This window comes from Hylobates moloch, unplaced genomic scaffold (assembly GCF_009828535.3).
Source record: "Hylobates moloch isolate HMO894 unplaced genomic scaffold, HMol_V3 SCAFFOLD_15, whole genome shotgun sequence".
NCBI classification, from domain to species: domain Eukaryota; kingdom Metazoa; phylum Chordata; class Mammalia; order Primates; family Hylobatidae; genus Hylobates; species Hylobates moloch.
This window is the reverse complement of record NW_026652290.1, coordinates 33,753,785-33,777,015: the sequence shown is the minus strand read 5'-3', so window position 1 is coordinate 33,777,015 and position 23,231 is coordinate 33,753,785. Positions and strand designations below refer to the sequence as shown.

General features: G+C 49.5%; 2 protein-coding genes across 2 annotated transcripts in view; one reads left to right on the top strand and one right to left on the bottom strand.

Moving 5' to 3' along the window:
* Positions 1-2,284: 2,284 nt before the first annotated feature.
* On the bottom strand, positions 2,285-3,105 carry LOC116484308 (uncharacterized). The gene is made up of 2 exons (XM_032179172.2): positions 3,046-3,105; positions 2,285-3,013 (listed from the first exon to the last, which is right to left on the bottom strand). Exons 1-2 carry the CDS (start codon positions 3,103-3,105, stop codon positions 2,285-2,287), a joined length of 789 nt encoding a protein of 262 aa, XP_032035063.1.
* Positions 2,988-23,231, top strand: part of SH3RF3 (SH3 domain containing ring finger 3) — a 370,710-nt gene continuing 350,466 nt past the window's right edge. Inside the window, exon 1 of the mRNA XM_032179170.2 lies at positions 2,988-3,812. Coding sequence (XP_032035061.1) covers positions 3,240-3,812 — 573 coding nt within the window. The 5' untranslated portion in view covers positions 2,988-3,239. The remainder of the gene's footprint in view (positions 3,813-23,231) is intronic.

Genomic DNA, 23,231 nt, shown 5'->3' with positions numbered 1-23,231 from the left:
GGGAAGCAGAGGCAGCTGGTGCAAAAAAGTGAAGGGTTGAGTCATCGACTAGAGACAGGGACAGCAACACACACTGCGGGCTCTATCTGTGCAAATCTGGCCCAGCTCTTAGCCTGGGATCCTATGAGATGTCTCTTATTATTAGTGTATATTCTGCTCCCTTTAAAATCTACCTAGAGTTGGTTTCTGTTGCTTGCAACCAAAAGCACCAGGGCATGTCATCACAGGCAGTCCTTGCTCTCTGTAAGCCCTCCCAGTGCCTGATGGGCCCCCTCTTTATGCTCCCCCTTGCATGCTGTGTCTACCATCTGCTCTTGGATCAAGCATCCTGGGTCCTTTAAAAATTCCCCTTGTTCCTGAGCAAGGGTAAGAGTGAAAGGTGGCTCATGTGAATATGTTTCCATGCACTGCGAGGTGTGTGCCCTTCCTTTGGCCCTCAAGGGAAGCCAGGCAGCTCTGGGATGCTTTCCATCTCACCCTGTTATTGGCGCTGATGTAAATCATACAGATGGAAATCCACACTGCTGAGAGACATCCAGGTTAGGAAAGCCACCTGCTGCTATCAGAAGCAAAGTTTCCAGGGACTAGCATCCTGATATAAGCACAGGATATGTGTAATTGAGATACTAAGATGTGCCTTCAAATCACCAGTAGGTGATGAGAGAGAGGGAGAGAGAGAGAGAAAGAGAGAGAGGCATCCTTTCATTCATTCTACAAATATTGATTGAGCACCTACTATATGCTAGGCACTGCCCTAGGCACTAAGGATATTACAGTGGAAAATATCTGTAGCTTACAGAGAGCTTACATTCTAATGGCATGTAAATTTTATGTGTTAGTTCTGGGGATGCAAAAATGAAAATTCAGCCCCAATGGCTTTACAAGTATGAATATCACTTTCCTCATTTGTAAAATGAGTTTAAAATAATTATCACAGGTTGGGCACAGTGGCTGGCGCCTGTACTCCTGGCACTTTGTGAGGATGAGGTTGGAGGATCTCTTGAGCCCAGGAGTTTGACTAGCCTAGGCAACATAAGGAGACCCCATAGCTACAAAAAATTTAAATTAAAAATTCAGCCAGGCGTGGTGGCGCGCCTGTAGTTTCAACTATTCAGGAGGCTGAGGTGAAAGGATGACTTGAGCCCAAGCGTTTGAGGTTGCAGTGAGCCATGATCGCACCCTGCACTCTAGCCTGCCTGACAGAACGAGATCCTAAAGCTATGTAAGTAAATATAAATAAATAAAATAATTATCTCGCAGAGCTGTTTAGAGGATTAAATAATATATAGCACGCTCTTGGCCATTTAGCCTCAACAAATACTACTTTTTTCCTGAATAATAATAGAAAGATCATACAACTTCACAAACCACAAGGACAAACTGGCCGATAAGCGGGCCCTCCACGACTCTTCCCTTTTTTTTTTTTTTTTTTTTTGAGACGGAGTCTCGCTCTGTCGCCCAGGCCGGAGTGCAGTGGCGCAATCTCGGCTCACTGCAAGCTCCGCCTCCCGGGTTCACGCCATTCTCCTGCCTCAGCCTCCCTAGTAGCTGGGACTACAGGCACCCGCCACCACGCCCAGCTAATTTTTTTGTGTGTTTTCAGTAGACACGGGGTTTCACCGTGTTAGCCAGGATGGTCTCGATCTCCTGACCTCGTGATCCACCCTCCTCGGCCTCCCAAAGTGCTGGAATTACAGGCGTGAGCCACCGCGCCCTGCCCCTCCACGACTCTTCTGATGTTAGCCGTGGCTGAACTAACTCGCTGTGCAGCGCCAGCCAGTCCTGGTTTGTGCTGGGCCCTTGGACAGGAACCCAGCCCTTCCCGACGGGAACGCAAAGCGGCCACGAGGGGGCAGCGCACGGCAGGGAATCTTCGCCGCCGACCCCAGCCCACCGCCAAACTTCCCTGCTGCTCTCCGTCCTCCTGTACGTACTTCCGTTGCTCTGACGCTCCCAGAAGCCGGGGCGTCGGGAGGGAGAGCGCGAATTCACTCTCTGCGCCTCCGTAGGAAAAAATTGGAGCGGGGTTCACGAGACTGCGCCGCAGCGGGCCCTAGAGCCCCTCGCACAGCGCAGCCAAGGGTGCGGCGCGGAGCCAGGCCCTTGGCGCCAGGGTGCTGGTCGGAGGGCAGCGGCGCCCGCCTCCGACCTGCGACTCCGGCGAGCCAAGGCTGCGCCGGGAGGAGTCGGCGCGGGCCCGGGGTACCCCCTTCAACTGGAGCGCCTTCCCCTCCTGCCTTGAGGGGCATCCCCACACCCACACCGGAACGAAGCTCCGGGGCTGTCACTTCTGCGCGCCGCTCAGAAAGAAGTCTGAACTGGGAGCGCTCCGGGGAGTCGTCGAGGAGGATGCCCGGGCGTCGGCTGTGTCCCCACGCTGCTCGCCGGCGCTGGCGAGGAAGGCAGTCGGGATAACGCCACCCAAACTTTCCTTCGCAGCAGCGTTGGCAGGAAACGTCCCTCTCTGAGGCTCACGAAAAGCCGAAAAAGACTCGGACGCTTGGAGGAGGCAGGGCCAAGCCTGCGCAGGAGAGGTTCCCCGGAGCCCTGGCGATGCCCTAGGGGACCAGGCTAATCGCCGGCTTGCGTCCAGGCGAAGGGAGGTCCTGCAGGCGCGGCGCCTCCTTCCCTGCGCCCCGCAGTGACCGTGACCTCCGCGCGCACCCCCGCGCACGTGCTCGCGGCCGAGGAAGAGGAACGGTCTTGCTGAACCCTCTAGAGGACAGCGACTCGCGAGCAGGCCAGGGGCGCATGGAGGTACCGCGGGGGCCGTGCGGCTCGCCAGCTGCGCGGGGGAGCGTGCACACCGCGCCCCGGCCTCCCCGGGGACCTGGCCGGCCGCTGCCCGCACTTCCTGCCGCTGGTCTCCCAGGCGCGAGCCGCCGCTTGCAGCACAGAACCCGTTGAGCTTAGGGCCCGGCAGCACCCCCGGTCCGCCGCGCGGGGCGGACGCGCGGCGGGACAGGTGTAGCCTGCAGCCGCAGGCGCTGCGCTCAGGACTGGGCGGGCTCGGCTGGCCGGGAGTTAGCTCGCTGCGCGCGGAACTCCGGTCCCCGCCACGCAGGCCGGTTGGTGAGCCACTTCGCACCGCCACAGCCCTAGCATCGGGCCACCAGCCAGGGTGAAGAAAGTCACGGCGGAGCCCGGCTCTCCAGTCCTGATGCTGGCTGCCGGTGGCGGGCTCCACGCCGGCCCCGGGTCCTAGGCAGCCGCGCGAGACCGCTGCGGGCGCCTCCCCCATGCTGCTCGGAGCGTCCTGGCTGTGCGCATCCAAGGCGGCCGCCGCTGCTGCACAGAGCGAGGGCGACGAGGACAGGCCAGGCGAGCGACGGCGGCGGCGGGCGGCGGCCACCGCCGCGGGTGCGGGCGAGGACATGGACGAGTCGTCGCTGCTGGACCTGCTGGAGTGCTCCGTGTGTCTGGAGCGCCTGGACACCACGGCCAAGGTGCTGCCATGCCAACACACTTTCTGCCGCCGCTGCCTGGAGAGCATCGTGTGCTCGCGCCACGAGCTGCGCTGCCCCGAGTGCCGCATCCTAGTGGGCTGCGGCGTGGACGAGTTGCCCGCCAACATCTTGCTGGTGCGCCTGCTGGACGGCATCCGTCAGCGGCCCCGCGCGGGCACCAGCCCCGGCGGCAGCCCGCCCGCGCGTCCTATCCCAGGCCAGAGTGCGGCCCCCACGCTCGCGGGCGGCGGGGGCGGCGCGGCAGGCAGCATCCCGGGTTCCCCGGTTTTCCTCTCCGCAGCTGCGGGCAGCACCGCCGGCAGTCTGCGGGAGCTGGCGACCAGCAGGAGCGCGCCGGTGGCAAAGGTGGGTATCTGTCTCGGCGGAAGTGGCCACGGCACGTGGGAGTGTGTGGGTGGGTGCTTGGGCGTGGGGGGCAATGATGAGGTGCGGAGGAGACCAAGGGTGGTCCCGCGTTGGTCCACTCCGTTGTTGCTCTTCCTTCAACTTCGCTTGCTCGGTGGCAGCATCCGGCCCCAGGGCAGCTCGCCGCTTGTTCACGTGTGTCCAATCCTCCTGTGGAGTGGGCACGTCTTCCTGTCCCGTCGCTCACCCCCAATTCCTTGGCCGGGCTTGTTACCCTGCCTCTTAAACTTAGCATCGCCCTTGCATCTCCCTAGAAACGGGAACCTTCTTCCTCTGGGTGTCCAGACACTCCCTCTGCACACCCTGGGACTGCCTGGAGAAAACTTAGCGCTTAACGTTTCTGACAGGGCTCTGATGGCTGCACTGGGAAGCCCGCGGGCCTCCTGCTTGCGGTCTGGCTAAGGAGGGGAGGGCAGAAGGCAGAGTGGGACTGGGGTTTGGAAGAATGCTTCTAAGAGTCTGGAAGGAGTTAATCTGGAGGCCCCAGGAGCCTTTTGACCTAGCCCTTTTGGACTTGGCAGTGTCTAACCAGAAGCCAAGGTCTTCTCCTGGGCTCCCAGGCAGGGTTGCATTCCCACGGGGGTCATTTATTTTTATTATTATTATTTTTGATACAGCCACATTTTAGGGCCTTCACTGCTTCTGTTTTAGACGAAAGATCTTCTCTGGATGGCTTCAATGATTTGGTTTTAAAAGCTTCTTACAGCTTGTTATTACACACCCTTGCCACCTTGTGAACTGTTACCAGGAGAGAGGGCATGGGATGCTGGTTTAAGTGAGAAAAAAAAGGACCCGGGTTTTGTTAATTTCTTTAAATGGAGAAAAGCACTTAAATGTTAAAAAGTACATCGTCTATTGGAATAATCACTTGCTTTAGAAACAAAACTTTATTCCTCTACTTTTGACTGTTTAAGGAGTTAGTTGGTGATGCCTAGTCCTTCCACTATGTGTAATCCTGAAATGCTGGGAACATTCTAGCACCTGGATTAGGCAGTACTGCAAATCTCTAAGGTAAGGTTAGGAACTTAAACCCTTGGATATTGAGCTTGAGTTAAATGCCATACTTTGCTGCAATAGGCTTTTTTTTCTATGGATCAGGAAGAATGGGGACAGTCAAGGATAGTCACTGGGGGTCACTTGGGGGGCACTGCTGAAGGGGAATTTTTTTCTTTGGTTTTAATTGTGATTAAATCCAGCTAAATGCTTGCGTTAGAAATTCTCAAACGTTTCCTTCCTGGCCTTGCTGTTTTTGATCTAAGGTACTTATTTATTTTATTTATTTATTTATTTATTTATTTATTTATTTATTTATTTATTTATTTTTGAGACAAAGTCTCGCTCTGTCGCCCAGACTGAAGTGCAGTGGCGCAGTCTCAGCTCACTGCAACCTCCACCTCCCAGGTTCACGCCATTCTTCTGCCTCAGCCTCCCGAGTAGCTGCGACTACAGGCACCCGCCACCATGCCCGGCTAATTTTTTGTATTTTTTAGTATAGACAGGGTTTCACCATGTTAGCCAGGATGGTCTCGATTTCCTGACCTCGTGATCCGCCCGCCTTGGCCTCCCAAAGTGCTGGGATTGCAGGCGTGAGCCACCGCACCCGGACGATCTAAGGTATTTATAATTAAATATCTTTATTTGAAGAATAAGCGGGTTACCTTCTTCTGTTCTGATAAATTATATGATATTCGGAGCCCCGCTTTTAGTAAAACGCTGGGACATTCTGATGACCATCTGTTTACAGGTGTCCTCCCAGTTTATCTTGGGGGACTTTCTGTTTGACCAGGAGGTTAGGAGGTAACCTCTGAAATGTGACAGGCTGAAGCTTTGATGCCACTTTGGGAATTCTGTGGCATTTGTGGTACCTTTTAGAACTTGTCAAAGGGGCTGAAGCTTGGAACTTTTTAGCAGTGACATTTAGTAGTAGCAGGAAATCGATGTTTTACTCACCATATTTTGAGACCCTTGGTTAGCTTTCTTTATGGGTGCATAGTCATGTTCATGACTTTTTGTGTTTTCGGGATGTTTCTGGACATTGTTTAATAGACGAGCACTTATTTAACTAATAAGCAGGAGTCCTGCATGGTGTATTCACACTACACTAGCACTATGCTACCATGCTGGGATAATAGCATTAGGTCCAGCACATGCTTTGGGAGTGGGAAGGATTGTAATAGCATATCAGGCATTGAGCAACCCTGTATATTTGGTTGACAAAGATTTCAGCTGAAAATTACTTTTGGTACTTTACTGTCCATTGGAATTGCTTGACTCCTGCCAGGAAAGTTGAATGCTGGATGTTGTTGCATGTTGTTTAATAGAGGAGCACTTATTTAACTAATATGCCATGACAGCAGGTAACCATAAATATTACAGTCCCGCCATTTCCCAATTAGAAGCTCCTCACATCTTCTTTTGGGCCAATTAGGGTATGTATACTTTTTAGGTATATAAGTAAGTATTTGCATAGCTTGTTTACTTTATTAATTTTGTTACAGTTAGACATTTTAACAGCATTATTTAAAAAAAAGTTTTAATTTCTATTTGGTTTCACTGGCAGGGCACAAAACAGTGTTTTCCTGAACTCTTTACCTGTGTCTTTTTCATTGGTTTTGGTGATCACCGGAGTACTTGGAGTCCCCTGACGTGGTTAGCAGAACCTCTCAGCTCTGCTCTCACCTGAGCCATTTGAGATAAAGCGCTTTTGTGGAGTCAGTTAATGATGCTGCCCCTGGGAATCATATACCCAGTGACGAGTACCCATGGCCTAAGATCAGGAGTTGGTCTTTTTATTTGCCTGTTGGCAAATACTATATGTGTGTTGCTTCTTAAAGCGTGTTCATATGTGTTACTTCTTGAAGTGACCTTTAAACAGTCCCGTTTTAATGGTACTATCTAACCCTTGCACTTGCTAATGTATGCTAAATTTCTCAGGCTAACTTGTTTGTTTATTGTTTTGTTTTCACTGTTTTGCAAGAAAATCCCTTTAACATCCCAAGCTAGCATCAATCAAATTGTTTCAGTGCAGTGAGAGTCTTGCTAAAAGAGTTTTGTGGTTCCACATTGAGTAATTCAAAGCATGCTTTTTAATGTAAGTGATTTAATAAGGACTTGAATATCAGACAATTCCAATTTTTTTTTTGAAAATTTTTTAAATCCTTGACTTATATTTGAGCCTATACAGAGCATCTTCTGCAGTTCACGTAGACTCTGCTAGGCACTATTATAGGTAAACAAGACTGGCTTGGGCTTTCTGGATGGAGCTGACAGTAGTAGAGGTGGTGAGTGGATGCAAGCTGTCTGCCCAGCTCTCAGAAGGTACCTGTGGGCACTGGCTGGTGTCACTCCAGAATTCTGTGAGGGTTACAAGGAAGGACATTGTCACAAATTAAAGAACTCTAGAAAGCTTAGGCAGTGCCTTTGATATAAAAGTAGGCATTAGAGCCTAATAAGTTTATCTGTATTTTGTATCTTGAGGTACAATGGTATATGTTCACGTTGGATCCGTTTGAAAATCTCTTCTGTGTCTCTTTGACAATGTGACTGGGACTTAATGGAGAAAATTAAGTTGGAGAATCATAAAATTATATATGTTAAATATTTTATTTTATAAGCACACACATATATGATTCTTCCACCATTTTTTGAGTACAGAGCTGAGGACCTTTCTTTGAGTTCCAGGTTGTCTTTTTAGCTGAACACAGTCACCTTTTATGATTTTCTGTTTGTTTCTTTCAAATAGAGTGAAGACTAAGATTTTCAAAGGATTCTGAATAGAGCATCTTTTAGATTTTAAATAGGACCTCTACACTAATGTTAGATGTTCTCAGTTATACCTGGTTTGACCATTTTATCAGTGTTTGAGTCTTTCCTACATGGTCATCTTGATTTCCCAAGGGGCTTTTTTTTTTTTTTTGCACTCAAACTTCTTCCCCTGTTACAGACTATTGAATTATGGTGCATATTTAGCATTATGAGTATAACTTGCATTAGCATAGTTGGGAATAAGGACAACAGATCCCTGATAAGCACAGGCTTCCCCAGGCAGGAGTGGCTGGCCCAGCCTTGCCAGGTTGTAGTCTCCGGTGGGTGTGGGTGACTTTGGCTGTGTTACAGAGGACGTGGAATGTTGGTTAGTCCAGCTGGTCAGCTAGTGGAGGCCAGGATAGAGGGTGTCTATGGTATCTGGAAGCTAGTTACCGTGTTCTTTGGTTCTCGACAGTTGAACTGCTTATATACCCGAGATTTTCTGTTGAATATTTACTGAGTGCCTGCTGTATGCTGGGCACTTTGACATATATCACCTTATGGAAAGTTCACAATAATCCTGCCAAGTGGCTGGTATAATTATTATTTTGAGGCCCAGAGAGATTGATATTTGGGCAAGTCAGAGAGCTAGGAAGTGATTGAGTTAGGATTCTGTTCCTCCGCACTTCTGGCCAGTTTAGCTGGATGGTTGGGGTGTTGTCGTGGTTCGGTCTTGGACGTAATAAGGACTCCAGAGGAAAAGGCTAGCACTTGGGGGCCTCACCAAAAACCAGACAGCTCACAAGAGAGCAGACAAGTGGTTGATATGACAGCTGAGTTACAGTGAAATCCTGTTCAGAAGGCCCCTGAGTGTGGAAACAGCAGTTTGTAGCTAGCGAATGAATAATCTAAATTATTATTTATTGAGCACCCAGTGGGACCAGGTGTGAATGAAGCCCCTGCTGTGGGCTAAGGGTTGGGTGGTGTTTAAGTGTGGCTCATCTGGTCCTTACTGCAACTTGGTGAGGTTGCTAGTTACATAGGTAGGGAAATTAAGGCTCCAGAATTTCCTTGCTGAGCGGCACGCAGTTAATAAGGGTGTTTCTTGGAAGATGAACTTTGGCCTTGGTTAGAAGAGTGCTCTTACTCTACCACAGGCTCAGCTCGTTGGTAGCAAGATTCTAAACATAAGCAGCGGCCACCCCTTCCATTCACTGTGCCTCACGGCTGCAGATGCTCTTCTATGCAAGGCTGCTGTCTTGTAAACCCACAGAGTGCACAGAGCAGTGTGGCCCACAGGAAACAGCATCAAATCTGTTGTGGCTTTGGCCTCAGGTGCCAGGCGGCTCTATTAGTATGTAAGTGACATGAACAGGACATTAGTCTGAGTGGCCGAGCTGGCTAACCCAGCAGCTCTGCCCTCTCCTCACTGATCCATACTTGGTCTGCCCTTCTGCTCTGCTCCTGTGTTGGCTTCATTCTCATCCCTACCCGGTAGGTCTCAAATAGAGGCCATGGCTTCAGATGTCACAGTCCCATGACAACACCCAGTAGTGGAGACAGTAGGGTTTCTTCCCCTTGTACTTGGTCTCCAAGTCGGTGAGCAAACAGTGACCCAGCCCCAACCCCATGTTTCCTGTCACACCCCTGGGGACAGTGTTGCCTCCCATGCTGGTGTCTGAAGCCCGCACATAGGACTGCCTTTTCTCCTGAGCCGGTGGCCTGCCACCTCCCCCAGGATATGTGGAAGGGAGGGGAAGGGATGGTGGGAATCCCATTGAAGGTGGTTTTAATCCTGGCTTCCACACTTCCTCACCATGTGCCCCGGGGCAAATGGGCTAGCTTTCCTGAGACTTCTTATCAGTGAATTAGGGATGCTATCTGCTTCTTTGGATAAATAGGATAAGGTACGTGCAGTGCCTGGCACACATGATTGGCTGTCGTTTCAGTGCCTATTCCTAATACGAAAATCTTCAAGTCTCTTATCATGCGTGAGGCACACCTCAGAGTGCCTGCTTTGCTGCTAGTGGATTTGTGGTATTTAGTATTCTAAGTTAAGGGTGTGTGCATGTACCTGTGTGGATGTGGATGTGCATGGGTGGGGGGTGTATGTGTGTGTGTCGTGAGTCTGATATCATGCCTTGCCTCTAGATTCAGTCAGTCCATGTTGTGGAAACTGGATTGTCAAGCATTACTGGCCATCTATGCTGAGTAGTTGCTTGCGTCTGTTGGTTTCCTTTTTAAATTTGCTCCAAGTTTATCTTTATTATCAGAGGCAGTGTTCCTGATTCTTACAAACTTCATTAAAAGGGAAAAAATGTCTAAGCCATAATCTGCTTTAAAAAAACAGCAGGGGAGAATAAGCCTGCTCAGTTGCTGATCCAGCCTGTTGGCAGGCTATCCTGAAAATGAGCCCACCTCTGTCATCCGTAGGACACAATAGCTTGTCTACAGCTGCCTAGAATCAGGCTGCTTGCTGTGATGGAGCTGAGCAGAATTCTATCCAATTGTTTCTTCCTCCTGGCTTTTGAGAGCCTGCCTGCTTGCTGGAGCATGACAAATTCGGGGCTCAGTTTTGCAGTTGTTTCTAGTGTGCATTTCCGTTCAATCTGTGTTTAATCTCTATCTTTTGCAGTTAACATGATCTTTTATGAGGTGCATTTAAAAAACACACACACACACACATCAGCAAGCATTTGCTGGGGGAAATGCTCTTGATAGCACCACTTGAAGAGGCCAAGGTCAATTTTGATCAGATTTGCCTTGCTTGGGAGATCTTCAGATTTGATGAATGTGAAATGCATGCTTGATGGGTATCCTATTGGAATTTTAATTAACTTTAAAAGAACAGGGTGTCGAGCTGAAGGTATTGGCAACAATGAATGGTTTACAGATCATGCAGGCACCCCGTAATGTGAGCCTCCCTTTTCCCACTGAGTGAAGTTGGAATGAATAAGTGTATAAAGTTGCAGCACGATTTGGATTCTGCCTTCTTTAGGCTCCCCTGGCCCTTGATGGCTCTGCACATCCTTGGAGGGCATTTAGAGCTGCAGCTCTCCTTTGGGAGACCTGAAGGAGGCCTGAGAAGAGTCGCTGCTCTCTTGGGTAGCACCGTGTTTACATTGTTAACTGATACAAACATGAAGATATGATGATATTTGCATTTCCACTTAATGGAATATGTGCGTAAGGCCCACATGAATTTATGTGAGTTTAAATGAATTAGGATTGACCACAGGAATTCGGGTCAGGAGGAGGCATGAGAGAATTTAGAAGCATGCTTGCACCGGGGCACCTCTAAATGTGCTGCAGCCGGGCTCACTGAGAGCAAGACCTCACCGGAGAATCGGGGAGTTCGCAGGGAGCCGTCTTTACCCTGGTTCAAGGAATGGGACGCTGATGCTTTTCTCTCTCTGGCTTCACTGCACACATATTTAAGTACCTGCTGTGTAGCAGACACTACAGTGGGCACTGGGAGCTCCAGGGACAGCGATGGCATTGGTCTCTATTTATAATGAAATGTAATTTTTTTTCCGTTTAGTTAGGTGACCAGATATGCTGCAGAGGAAAACATGTGTCTATATCTTTTTATTCTCTGTTTACCTGGCAGGAATTTCTAATGAGGAAAGTGGCATTGGTGTGATTTGGGGCTTAGTGAGTTGGCAGTGGGTTCTCACCTCTTTTCGTTTCTTCTTCCATAGTCTAGATTTGCCAAATGAAGACTTTGCACTTCTGCTTTCTGAATCTTTCTGACTTCATGGTGGGGAGTGAAGATGGTGAGGCGGGTCCATCCCACAGCTGGAGGCTTTCTGAGAGCAGCTTGGTGTTGCGGGGAGCACTTTTCACAAAAGGTGTCTGCCGGTTGCTGGTTCTTGAGCAGATGCTCTGGATGTACCACATGCTTAGGAGACAAGAGAACTTGCTGCTGCGGCTAGAACGATGGAGGTCAGGAGTGCCCAGCATGTTTTCTGAAGCTTCTTTTGATTTTTTGTTGGCCATCAAAGCACACCACCTTAGGTGAGAATTATTTCGATTTATCATTTAGGATCTAAGACACATTCATGGGTGACTGCATTCCATTTGTTGCTCTAGGATGAACCCAGAGATACTGGAGAGAAAGAAGAAAGATGAGGGAGGCTTAGGCACATTTCAGTAAATGGTTGCAGGTTAACTAATCTCGTTAGACACCACCTGCCCTGATCAGCCGTTGTATTTGCGTTCAAAGACTAATCAGTTAATCCTCCAAGCTTTGCCTGCCACTGTTGCTGTTTGATTTGAAGGGCCAAGGAATTCTTCAGATGATTACCAAGCACTTGGAGTGCTCACTCATGTGGGTTGAGGAAAGTACTCCTGGGGCTGGGCCAGTTAAATCTCAGGCCAGGCCGGGTGCGGTGGCTCATGCCTGTAATCCCAGCACTTTGGGAGGCCGAGGTGGGCGGATCACGAGGTCAGGAGATCGAGACCATCCTGGCTAACATGGTGAAACCCTGTCTCTACTAAAACTACAAAAAATTAGCCGGGCGAGGTGGCAGGCGCCTGTAGTCCCAGCTACGCGGGAGGCCTTGAAGCAGGAGAATGGCGTGAACCCCGGGGGGCGGAGCCTGCAGTGAGCCGAGGTCGCGCCACTGCAATCCCAGCCTGGGTGAAAGAGCGAGACGCCGTCTCAAAAAAAAAAAAAAAAAAAATCTCAGGCCAGGCCGTCTTCTGGAGGTGTTGCCTGTGTAGAGTGCCTTTGCCCATAAATGCAGTGGCAGACACGTACGTTTATTTCTCAGATCAAAATTGCTTTTCTTTTTTTTTTTTTTGAGACAGAGTCTCACTCTGTTACCCTAGCTGGAGTGCAGTGGCACGATCTCGACTCACTGCTACCTCTGCCTCCCAGGTTCAAGCTGTTCTTCTGCCTCAGACTCCCAAAGTGGCTGGGACTACAGGCGAGCGCCACCTTGCCTGGCTAATGCCTGGCTAATTTTTTTATATTTTTAGTAGAGACGGGGTTTCACCATACTGGCCAGGCTGGTCTCGAACTCCTGACCTCGTGATCCACCCACCTTGGCCTCCCAAAGTGCTGGGATTACAGGTGTGAGCCACTTCGCCTGGCCTCTCAGATAGAAATTTCTAAAAAATATGTAGGGAGAAAGTAGTGGGGCTTCAGTTTTGCATGTGGGAAAAACAAAGGCTTGGGAGTTTAGGTGTAAAAGAATGGACAGTTGCTGTTGTTGCTGGGACTTCAAGGCTGTTTTAAAAATTAGCTTGGTGCTGCATTTGCTGGCAAAGTGGCAAGCAAATTTTGAGTAATGTTCTGGACTTCATGTATTGTATTGAGCTGGGTTTTTTAGACAGGGGTCAGGGCAGCCCCTGGGCAGTCTGCTGCTGGTGGTTCATTCTAGTCTTCCCCTTCATCTGCAGCGAGGAAGTGGGTCACTCTTCCTCTGGGTCTGCACACCCTGCCTGCAGACTGCAGCTGTAGGGAACACACAGAGTGAATGGTGGCCCAGGTGCTGGGGCTGTGGAGCTGTCACCATGGCCCTGTGTGAGTGCTGCTCTCGAAGTCTGGCCCAGAACGAGTGATGTTAATAATTCAGTCCACACATACGTATTGACTGCCCACCCTGTTGCAAACACTGTGTTAGGCACTGGAATGTACATTGGTCACAAAACCAGAAGTGATCCAGGCCTTTCAGCGACTGACATTCAGAGGGCACTGTAAACAAATAGCCAATAGGTATCTCTTGACATGTGGTAATAAGAGACGTGAAGACAAGGGGCCACAGCCTGGTGATGGCAGGGGACATGGAGTCATGGGTGGTATCTGTGGATTTAATTATGCAGCTTATTTTATTTATCAAAATGTATCCACATCTTTACTCTTTTATGGATAAGCCACTGGATTCCTTAACTCTTTATAATCATATCCCAAATCTGTGTAACTTAAAAATTGCATCCTATTTTCTCTTCCCAAGCACAGCCAAAGGTAATTAAAACCAGATGTGTTTGCATGAGATAATGCGTGCAGAGCATCAAGAATGTAGATTGTGCTAAATTAATGTCGCCTTAACAAAGATAGCCAATGAGACTAATCTTTTTTTTTTACTAAGTTCATGATGCCCATGGGTTAATTTTGTCACTAGCAGTCATTGTCTGGACCAAGTTTGTAGTCTAAACATGTGCAGTATGAAAGGTGAATGCTCTTACACAGTCACACTCCTAATAGAAAGACAACCCTCTTGTGTCCTGAGCAGCAGCCCTCTTGTGCCTTCTGTGGCTGAATTTGTGTTGTGGACTACAGCAGGGGGAAAACTTCCAACGCTAGAAATCTGGGTTTTAAAAATTAATTTTAAAAATGTAGTCTTTATGGAATTGGGAGTGTATCTGCTGTCTCGGTTTGATAAACTAAGCTTTCACGTGTGTACAGTAACAAGAGTTTTCCTGGATTTAAAGTTGTTGTCCCCAACATACCAAATGAGGTGATGTATGTCAGATTCTGTGGTTGAGGCCCACAGTGCAGAAGGGCACCTGCTGTGGGTCAGCAGCCCATTGAACAATGGAGTTTAAGACTTGCAGTTTTTGAGCTTTTCAGTCACCTGTTTGCCAAAGACCAGTGTGTCCATTGCTTGGCAGTTTGACATCTGGAGTCATGTGGACAGGGGTCTACATCCAAAGGGCAGCGCCACTGGGGCTTAATTTGTTCAGGTTTGTGTTCCTAGGCAGATAGAGGCTGTTTGTCTCAAATATAGCTGCTTTAAAGAAACAGAATGGTTTATTGATCAGAGGTAGTGACTCATGACATTGAAACTATGCCCACATAACTCACATGACAAGGCTGGGGTGAAGAGGACAGGTCTGCGGAAGCTTTCCACTTAGTCCTGGGAGGCCCCTTTTCCCTCTGTCCACCGTCCCCTCGAGCACCATCACTGTTGTTTCTTTTCTGAAGGCCGCATTGATGCACATGGTTGGTGCATGTGGTCGATTGATGCACGTGGTTGCATGTGGTTGACGCACGTGTTTGGATTTCTCTCTCTCTGTTCCTGAGATCAGCTGCATCCAGCCATGGACCTTCTCTTTTGCCGGTTCTTTGTGAATCATAAATCTACTTATAATGCCTTTACGTACTGGTGTCCTTTTTCTATTTTTCCCAGACTTCAGCAATTTCTTGCTTTTTTTTTTTTTTTAGAGACAGAGTCTCACTCTGCCCAGGCTGGAGTGCAGTGGCACGATCTCGGCTCACTGCAGGCTCTGCCTCTCAGGTTCACACCATTCTCCTGTCTCAGCCTCCCGAGTAGCTGGGACTATAGGCGCCCGCCACCATGCCTGGCTAATTTTTTTTGTATTTTTAGTAGAGACAGGGTTTCACCATGTTAACGAGGATGGTCTTGATCTCCTGACCTCATGATCCGCCTGCCTCGGCCTCCCAAAGTGCTGGGATTACAGGCATGAGCCACCACGCCCGGCCAATTTCTTGCTTTTTAAATTTATGGGAAATAGAATTTTTTTTCTCTTCTGCAAAAGGCCTATGTGCTCTACACGTGGTTAATAGCCAGTCTATGCAATATGATTGATGTTAAAGGTAACATCTCCTCTGTGTCCCCAGACTAATCAGTGCCCCATCTTTGACTATCAACACCTACACAGTCTGGCCCCGGGGGTGTCAGTTTTCCACTCGGTGCTGTCACTGCCGTAAACAACTTGATGGGCTGAGAAGCCCTTGCTTTCGTAACCCCCATCTTCCATCTGGGGCTGCTGTGAACTGGACACCCCTAAAGCATCCTGACAACCAGACCCCCGTTGGGCAGTATCTGGCTGGTGTGAGCCATTTACATCAGCTGTATTGAAGAGATCAGTACTATGCTGGGACCCATTCTTGGTGACCTCATTTTAGTCGACTTCATCCAGGTGGAAAGATGCAACCACACCCCCTGGAGCCCAGGTTTCTGCGGATTCCTCTCTTTTGTCTCCCTTCTGTGCAGTTTCTGGCTCCATTTTTATTTCTTCAGGCTGTTTCAGCGACCCTCCCTCACTCTTCCCTTCTGTGGGCTGTGCGCATTCCTGGCAACCACTGCTCTGTCGGCTTTTGCAGTTGCCACCGGCTGGCTTTCCGGAGGCGGCCTCTCGTCTCTGCCTGAGTCCCTCTTCCTCCAACTTGCTCAGTGATGAGTGGGGCTCAGAGCCTCACTCACAGGCTGCCCTCCGCACCGCGCCAAGCTCATGGGAGGGGCTCGAGACCTCTGCAGCACCTAGGCACATGCCTGCCTTTCCCAGTGACCAGGCCCAGCCCAGAGCTGAGCCCACAGCTGCAGAGATCACCAGTCCCCAGGCTGACCAGTTCTTTACAGGTGTAGGCTGAAGCTCCAACCCACTGCACTTTTCTGTATCATGAAATCGGATGTGAATTTAGGGTGCAGATCCCAGGAAGAGTGATGACGCCTGGGAATAACAGTGCATCTTCACAGAAGAGTTAGGACCCAAAGCCAGCATCTCCCAGGAGAAAGCAAAATACTCATTTTCTAGACCCCGGGGAACAAGTCTCCTGACAGGATCAACGGGAGGGGGTACTGGTTGGAGAAGGAGGTCAGGGTGATGGTTGTGTCCAGCTCAGCAAATCCAGGTCCTCTCCTCCTTTCACACATGGGACTCCCCAGATGTGCCCAGTCTGCTGTCGGCTGCCTGCTTCTCCCACCTCCTGCAAGCTCTGCAGGTGGCAGGGCCCTTTCTACACTCACGGAAGTCTCAAGGAAACCTCCTCTGGTGTGTGGCCATCATTTCCCAGCCCCCCGCAAGTCCTCTTCTGGGGTCCTTGAGTCTCCTGGGGGGGTCTCAGGTATGTGCCTAGAACTTTTGCTGCAGCCCCTGGCCTGTCCCCTGGGCCCCACCCCGAGTCATCTACTAGGTGGGGTCCCTGAGCCCCTGGAGAGCAGCAAGGGAATGCTTCCCGTGGTCCAGCCCCCCGGGCGGACTCTCGTGCATTTGTGACTGGGTGAGCTGTGCATTCCCAGTTCTTTGCCAGCTGCCCCACCTCCCCACCCACATCCCTTCCACTGGTGTTCTCAGGAATAGGTGTTTACAGTCTTATTTTTCTTAAAAATTCCCATGCATGTTATATTGTACTCTAAAATGTGCCGCCTCTGATTTTAATAGGACCCCTAAACCACCCTGTGGGGTTAGCTCCACAAACTTGGAATCAAATATGTGTCCTGTGACTTCTTCCCATTTCCTGGCCCCCAGCACCCACACAGGCACCCAGCTTGCAGGCACAGTGGCCGAGAGTGAGGGAGGAGCTGCCTCCTGGGCTCACCAGGGACGATGGGTCACTCTGCTCTCCCCAGTGGCTGAGGGAGGAGGATTCTAGTCCTGTCACCAGAAGCCTCTCTGGGTTCTCTGGGGGCAGAACGCCTCTGCTGGGCCGCACCTCGGAGCCCTCCATCCTGGAGTCACCTGTGAGGTCAGCTGAGCGGAGCATGGGCTGTCGGGCCCGGGTTTATTTTCTGATCGTTGGTGTCCTCTGGCTTCACCTGCCAAAGCATCGAGGATTGTTGTTGAGTGACGGAAGTGCTATAGGCTCGTCGGTAAATGTGGGGAAAGGTGGCTGTCATTGTGGGACGTTTTCACTCTTTAAACTTAAGTGGGAAATTTCTGTCAGGTTGAGGAATTGTCAAGGATGTCGGCTTTCAAGGTGACAATTGTGCTGACAGATACAGCATGTGGGTGGTAGTGGAGTGCTGGGGGCTTGGGGCTGGCGTCCTGGCTGCTGGAGTGTGATTTGGCACTAGAGATGAGGAAAGGGAAAGTGCCACTGGGGTGCTGGTATTCCTGGTGGTGTCCCTGAGCCTGGGAACCCAGTGTGGGGGGCCTGCCATGATGGCCACAAGGTAACCTCAGGAGGAAGCTGGGAAACATGTTTTATATTAAAGTTTTCGTTTAATGGTCCATTCTGTTTGTCAAGTGGTGCATATAGAAAAATTGTGGCAGTTGCATGGAATCTCATTTGGAAACAAATTTAAATAAAAAGCGAGTCAATTTAAAGGAACTCATTAAGTAAGTATTGTGAAACTGAGGCTTGGAGGACCATAGTTTGGATAAAAAATGCCTTAAGTTGAAGTGAAATCAGAACCTCAAAGCGAGATGTGCACTCTCACGTTCATTTCAGCATTATTCACAGGGCCAAGATCTGAAAGCAACCCAGATGTCCATCACCAGATGAATGGATAAAGAAATTGCAGTGGGCTGGGTGCAGTGGCTCATGCCTGTAATCTCAGAACTTTAGGAGGTCAAGACAGGAAGATCGCGTGAGCCCAGGAGCTTGAGACCAGCCTGGGCAACATAGCAAGTCCCCATCTCCACAAAAAATAAAAAAATAAAAAAAGAATTAGCTGGGCATGGTGGTGCATGCCTGTAGTCCTAGATACTTAAGAGGCTGAGATAGGAGGATTTCTTAAGCCCAGGAGGTTGAGGCTGCAGTGAGCCGTGATCGCACCACTGCACTCCAGCCTGGGCAACAGAGTGACACCCTGTCTCAAACAAAACAAAACAAACAAATAAAAGGCTGCCTGTGCTGCTGTGCTGTACACACACACACACACACACACACACACACACACACAAACAATGGAATATTATTCAATCTTATAAAAGAAGGAAATCCTTCCATTTGTGATGGCATGGATGAGCCTAGAGGACGTTATGCGAAGTGAAACAAGCCACAGACACAGAAAGGCAAATACTGTGTGATCTCATTCGTATCTGGAATCTAGAAACACTGAATTCATAGAAGCAGAGAGTAGAAAGGTGGTTACGAGGCGCTGGAACTGTGGGAAGAGGAGATACTTGTCAAAGAGTAACACTTTCAGTTGTAAGATGAATGAATTCTGGAGTTCTACTGTGCAGCATGGTGACCATAGTTAACAATACTCGATTATATACTTGAACTTTGCTAAAAGAATAGATTTTAAGTATTTTCATGACACCACAAAGGTAACCATGTGAGGTGATAGATATCTATTAACTGGAATGTATATCAAATTATCACTTGTATACCTTAAATATATACAATTTTTATTTGTCTATTATACCTCAATAAAACAGGAGAAATATAAATTTAACATGATGATGAAAAGTATTTTTAAAAAACACACAAAGCTGCCTCAAGTCATAGAACAAGCAGACCTAGCTTTCACCATGGTGTCTCTAGGTTTGTCTTTTCAGCCCTGGTTTCCTGTGTATCTGAAGGCTCGCGCCCATCTGTGGATGTGCTGAGGGTTTGTATGAGGGGAGCGGTTGAACGAGGTGAATATGAGGAACAGGGCAATTTTATGCTTGCAAGCAGCATTGGGAAAATTGCTTTGTTTGATTTTTAAACCTAAATAGCAAACATGAGAAACCCAGCCTTTGGGATTTATTTTGGGCATGACATGTGTTCCCCAAGTCCTTGTGCCACTGCACTGGGTCCAGGTTGGGCCACTCCCAGGCCCACCTCCAGCTGGTGATGCATGCCTGGCACAGAGCCACCTCACACCTGTCTGCATCAGTCAGGCACCAGGCGGAGCCTGAGCCACAGCAGAGCACTGACCCGGGGTTGAGACCCAAGAGACAGGCAGTGGGCAGAAGGCATGGTGGGAGTAGGCCTCAGTCAGCAAGCTTTGTTCCCAGAGCTGGGGTGCTGGGGCAGTGTGGACACTGCACACTGTGGGGTGAGCGCGTTCAGTGCCGATCTCAGGGCAGTGGGCTCACACCCGGCTCCTGGGCTCTAACAGGTGTGGCATAAGAAACTCAGGGCTCCGTGTCAGGAAGGGCCCTGTGTCAGGAAGGGCCCTTTGGAGAAGCTCGTAAGCAGTGTTAAGGGCCCTCTTACAGGGTCTGGAGTCATCTCTGAGTCTTCCCTCACTGGCTCTGTCTGTGTCCCCAGGTTTGGTCATTTCTTTCTCTTGAAAGGGGCAGTTCACTCCTGCCTTTCTGCTGCTTCTGAGACAGAGCCATGTCCTGGGTGGGTCCTTCCTGACCATGGTCTCCCCAGTCCATCTGTGCCCATGGCCCTGGTGATTGTCTTAAAATGCTGTTTGGTGGTTACAAGCCCACTCAGCCCCCTTTAGTCCGGACTTCATGCCAGGATCGCGGTCCCACGGCCCTGCTCATGACCCTGCGAGCCCTGCCCTTCTCTTATTCCTGCACTGTGTCCATTCCTGCTGTTGGCTCTTTGCTTATGGAAGACTGGTCGCCTTCACCATTGGTCTGTCTGTCCGTGAGGGACTGCCACCTTCTTTCTTATCTGCGGGAGGCTGCAGAGAAGCCCTCATGAAAGGGGCTGCTTCCTCACACATCCTCCACCCCTAGGCTGTCCTGGGGGCCTCACTGTTCCACGCATGGTCGAGCGACCTTTGGCACTGCTCTCGCCATGCGTTTCTAGATTCTCATGGACTTCCTAAGGAGCACTTTTCTAGAATTTATCTTCTGGTTGTTTTATAGGTCTTGGGTGTTCTCACAGGTCAGGACCACACCATCCATTGAGCCTCCCCACCCGTGTGAAAGGGCGGGAACCCAGGAGCAGTATTGGGTTGTTGATTGGCATGGGCTCAGGAGTGTAGTGGCCAGTGGCAATGCTTCCACATCACCAGGCTGAAAGGCAGGACGGAGCAGAAGAGCTGGGGAGGCTGCATAGGGCTGTGGGTGTGCATGGAGTCCTGGAGCCCGAATGCCTGGGTTCACGTCTCCGTCCCCACACGTTGTTGCTGCGTACCCCTGAGCAAGTCAAGGGGGTTGGCAGTGTGACCTCCAGGCCGCAGTGTCCTTGTCTGTGTGGGCCGAGGGAGTCCATGCAGGAAAAGTGCCGCGAGAGGTACCAGCTGAACAGTTAGGTTTAGTAAAGGTAAGGTGTCACCACCGTTACTAGTCTTGAGTCTTAAGTTTTCATTAGAGTATGTATGCATGGTACACTAATAATGGCCATTATTATTGGAGCTAACACTTGTTGGTCACTTAGTTCTGGCTGCTCTTACAGCCAGATTAAGGGTCAGGCAAAGGGCAACAGTAAAGTTCTCTGAAATGTTACTGAGACAAATTGCCAAAAGGATCATTCTAGCTTCCCAAAGGTGGCCAGGGCCTCATGTGCAAAAGAATACTAGTGACTAATCACTCCTCTGTATCACTGGCCCGTTTCTGTGGAGTCTGTGGAGTCATCTTGCACCAATTCCGTGCCAAGAGGCCTCCAGTGTGGTGGACAAGCTCATGGGTCCCGTGAATGTTCAATGGCAGGAGGAAGGGCACTTCCTAGCACTTTGTTTCTGTTTAGGATCCAAGAAGCCTACCTCTGAATGCACACTCTCCCCAGCACCATCTTCAGGCCCAGCCCTTCCTCCACCATGGGTCTGCACCATGGGTGGCTGACTGACCATCTCCCTCTGCTTGAGATTGCTTTGGTCCCCAAAGTCAGGCTGGGACCCTGAGGAAGGGCTTGGATTGGGGGGCCCCATAGAGTCTACATCTGAGTATCATTTTTTACAATCCTTCCTTCGAAAAATTGTGGATCTCTCCTTTAGTGCCCCCTGTTCCTTCTGTTTTCCTCTGTCCTCCCCTTCCTTACCCTCCACTCCCCTCCCCTCCCTCTCTTCCCCTCTTCTCTTCTTTTTTCCCTCCCCCCCCCCCCCCCCCCCCCCCCGCCCCAATATCCTATGACGTCCTCAGAGTCCTGTTAGAAAACACTTCTGGCAGTAACTGTTCCCATCTTTCCTCCTGGGGCCTTCCCTGGGACTCATCTCCCAACCTGATGACCTCTCAGGCTTTCTCCTAAGTAGAGGCTCTCCCCTCTCAACAACTGTCCAAACAAGTTCTCTTCTTCCCTGTCTTGTTTTCCCCTCTTGGTGACCCTGGAGCGAGTCAGAGGATGGATTTCTTTGTCCAAAAGACAGAAGTTGGCTGTCACTTCCTCAGGGTGCCTGGGAGAAAAGACCAGGATGCCTGGACTTTACTGGAATTACAGCTGTCCACTGCTGCTGAGAGGTTTGCTCGAAAGACGTAAATATGGGGGTGGGGGGAGGTGGTGCTGCTCTCTGTATCAGAGGCACATCAGGGAACCTCAAATGCTTTTGTGGACGAGACTGTCTCTGCGCTGATAAGCACCTTGCTGTTGCTGGGGCCAGATGAAAGATAGTTGTTGAGTTGCAGCTTCAGTGTGCTGTTTGTATACTAGAGAAACATCATATCTGTGCGTATTTATTATTTTCCATCTACCACTTGGTCAACAGATCTGATAAGAAGCCCACACTTGAGGGAATTAGCACTAAATGGAATGCTAAACATAGTACTGTAAATGGTCCAAGAAGAGGCCTAGTCAATTATTCAACAGGGATATATATCAAGGTCTCATAGCATGTTATCGATTCCCAGTTTTCTTGAAAATGATTTATTTGTCAATTGCCCATCAAGTGACCTTTCTTGTATAGTTTCCTGCTTCTGGGTCTTAGGGCACTTTGGTTTTGTAATTTTAATTTCTCTTCTAAGTATTTACGAAGTTAACAAGCAGTTGTTTTAGCTAAAATGTCCCAATTGGAGCCTAGCCCATTCATCTTTCATTCAATAACTCGTGCAGATGAGTATGCATATGCATTTCCATATATACATATACAGTTAGACCTTTTATAAACTCTGCGTTTATAGTTATTGATTGGCAGTTCGTCTCTTTAAATGAAGAGTTTTGGGGACTAGCTCATTTCTGCTGATCTTTACAGGTTTGCTTAAGATCTGTGGGCCCCTCAAAAATCCATGGTATCATGGACAAGGTCGGTTGGGTGGTTTGTTGCATGGTGACTGTGGAATTCAAGTTCAGGGAAGGGCACATCTGGCTGGGCTGCCAGCCGGGTCCTACACAGCCCCCTTTGTGTGGCGTTTTGGTCTCATGCACCCAGTATGCAGTGTGTTCTTACCGACAGTGGAAACCTGGCTCTCCCACCGGCCTGCTCTAGGACTCAGGCAAATTGGGTACCTTCTGCAGTATCTGTTTCCTCTTGTGAGATGGGCCCTGATCATGCCACATGAGCAGAGCACGTGAGGGAATCCACCGGGACGGTGCGCAGCAGCCAGCCCAGGCCAGAGCGCCATCCGTCGTTCTTCATGTCACTATGGCAGAGCTCATGAGCCAGCCATCATAGGGAGGGCTTCTTAAAGGCGTTCTTTCTTTTCCTTTTTGGACAAATTGGTAAGATGCTGTAGCTCAAACTGTGTACAGATTTCTGCACGTGTGGGCTGATACTTTAGAAGAATGAAAGAAGGGTTGAGTAATTGGCTCTGGGGAATATTACTGCTGACTGGTGCCATTTTGATGAGTAATAGACCCCATTAGATCACAGTAAAATACTCGATTATGTATAATTAAAGATGGCATTAGTCAGGCAGAAGCCACAGCGTTTAAAAATGTGAAAGGGATAATTTCTAATGCTGAAAAGTGCATTCATGGCTGAAGAAGCAGAGCATAATGTGTAGTGAATTGAGTTCTGAAGTTACTGGGGCTCGGTCATAGACAGATGCTTGTTTAGCAGGACAGCTGGTGTTCTTTTATTTTTAGGTCTCAAAAATGTGTAGGGACAGGAATCATGGCAGTGTTTTTTTTAAAAAAAGTATTTTAGGTGAATT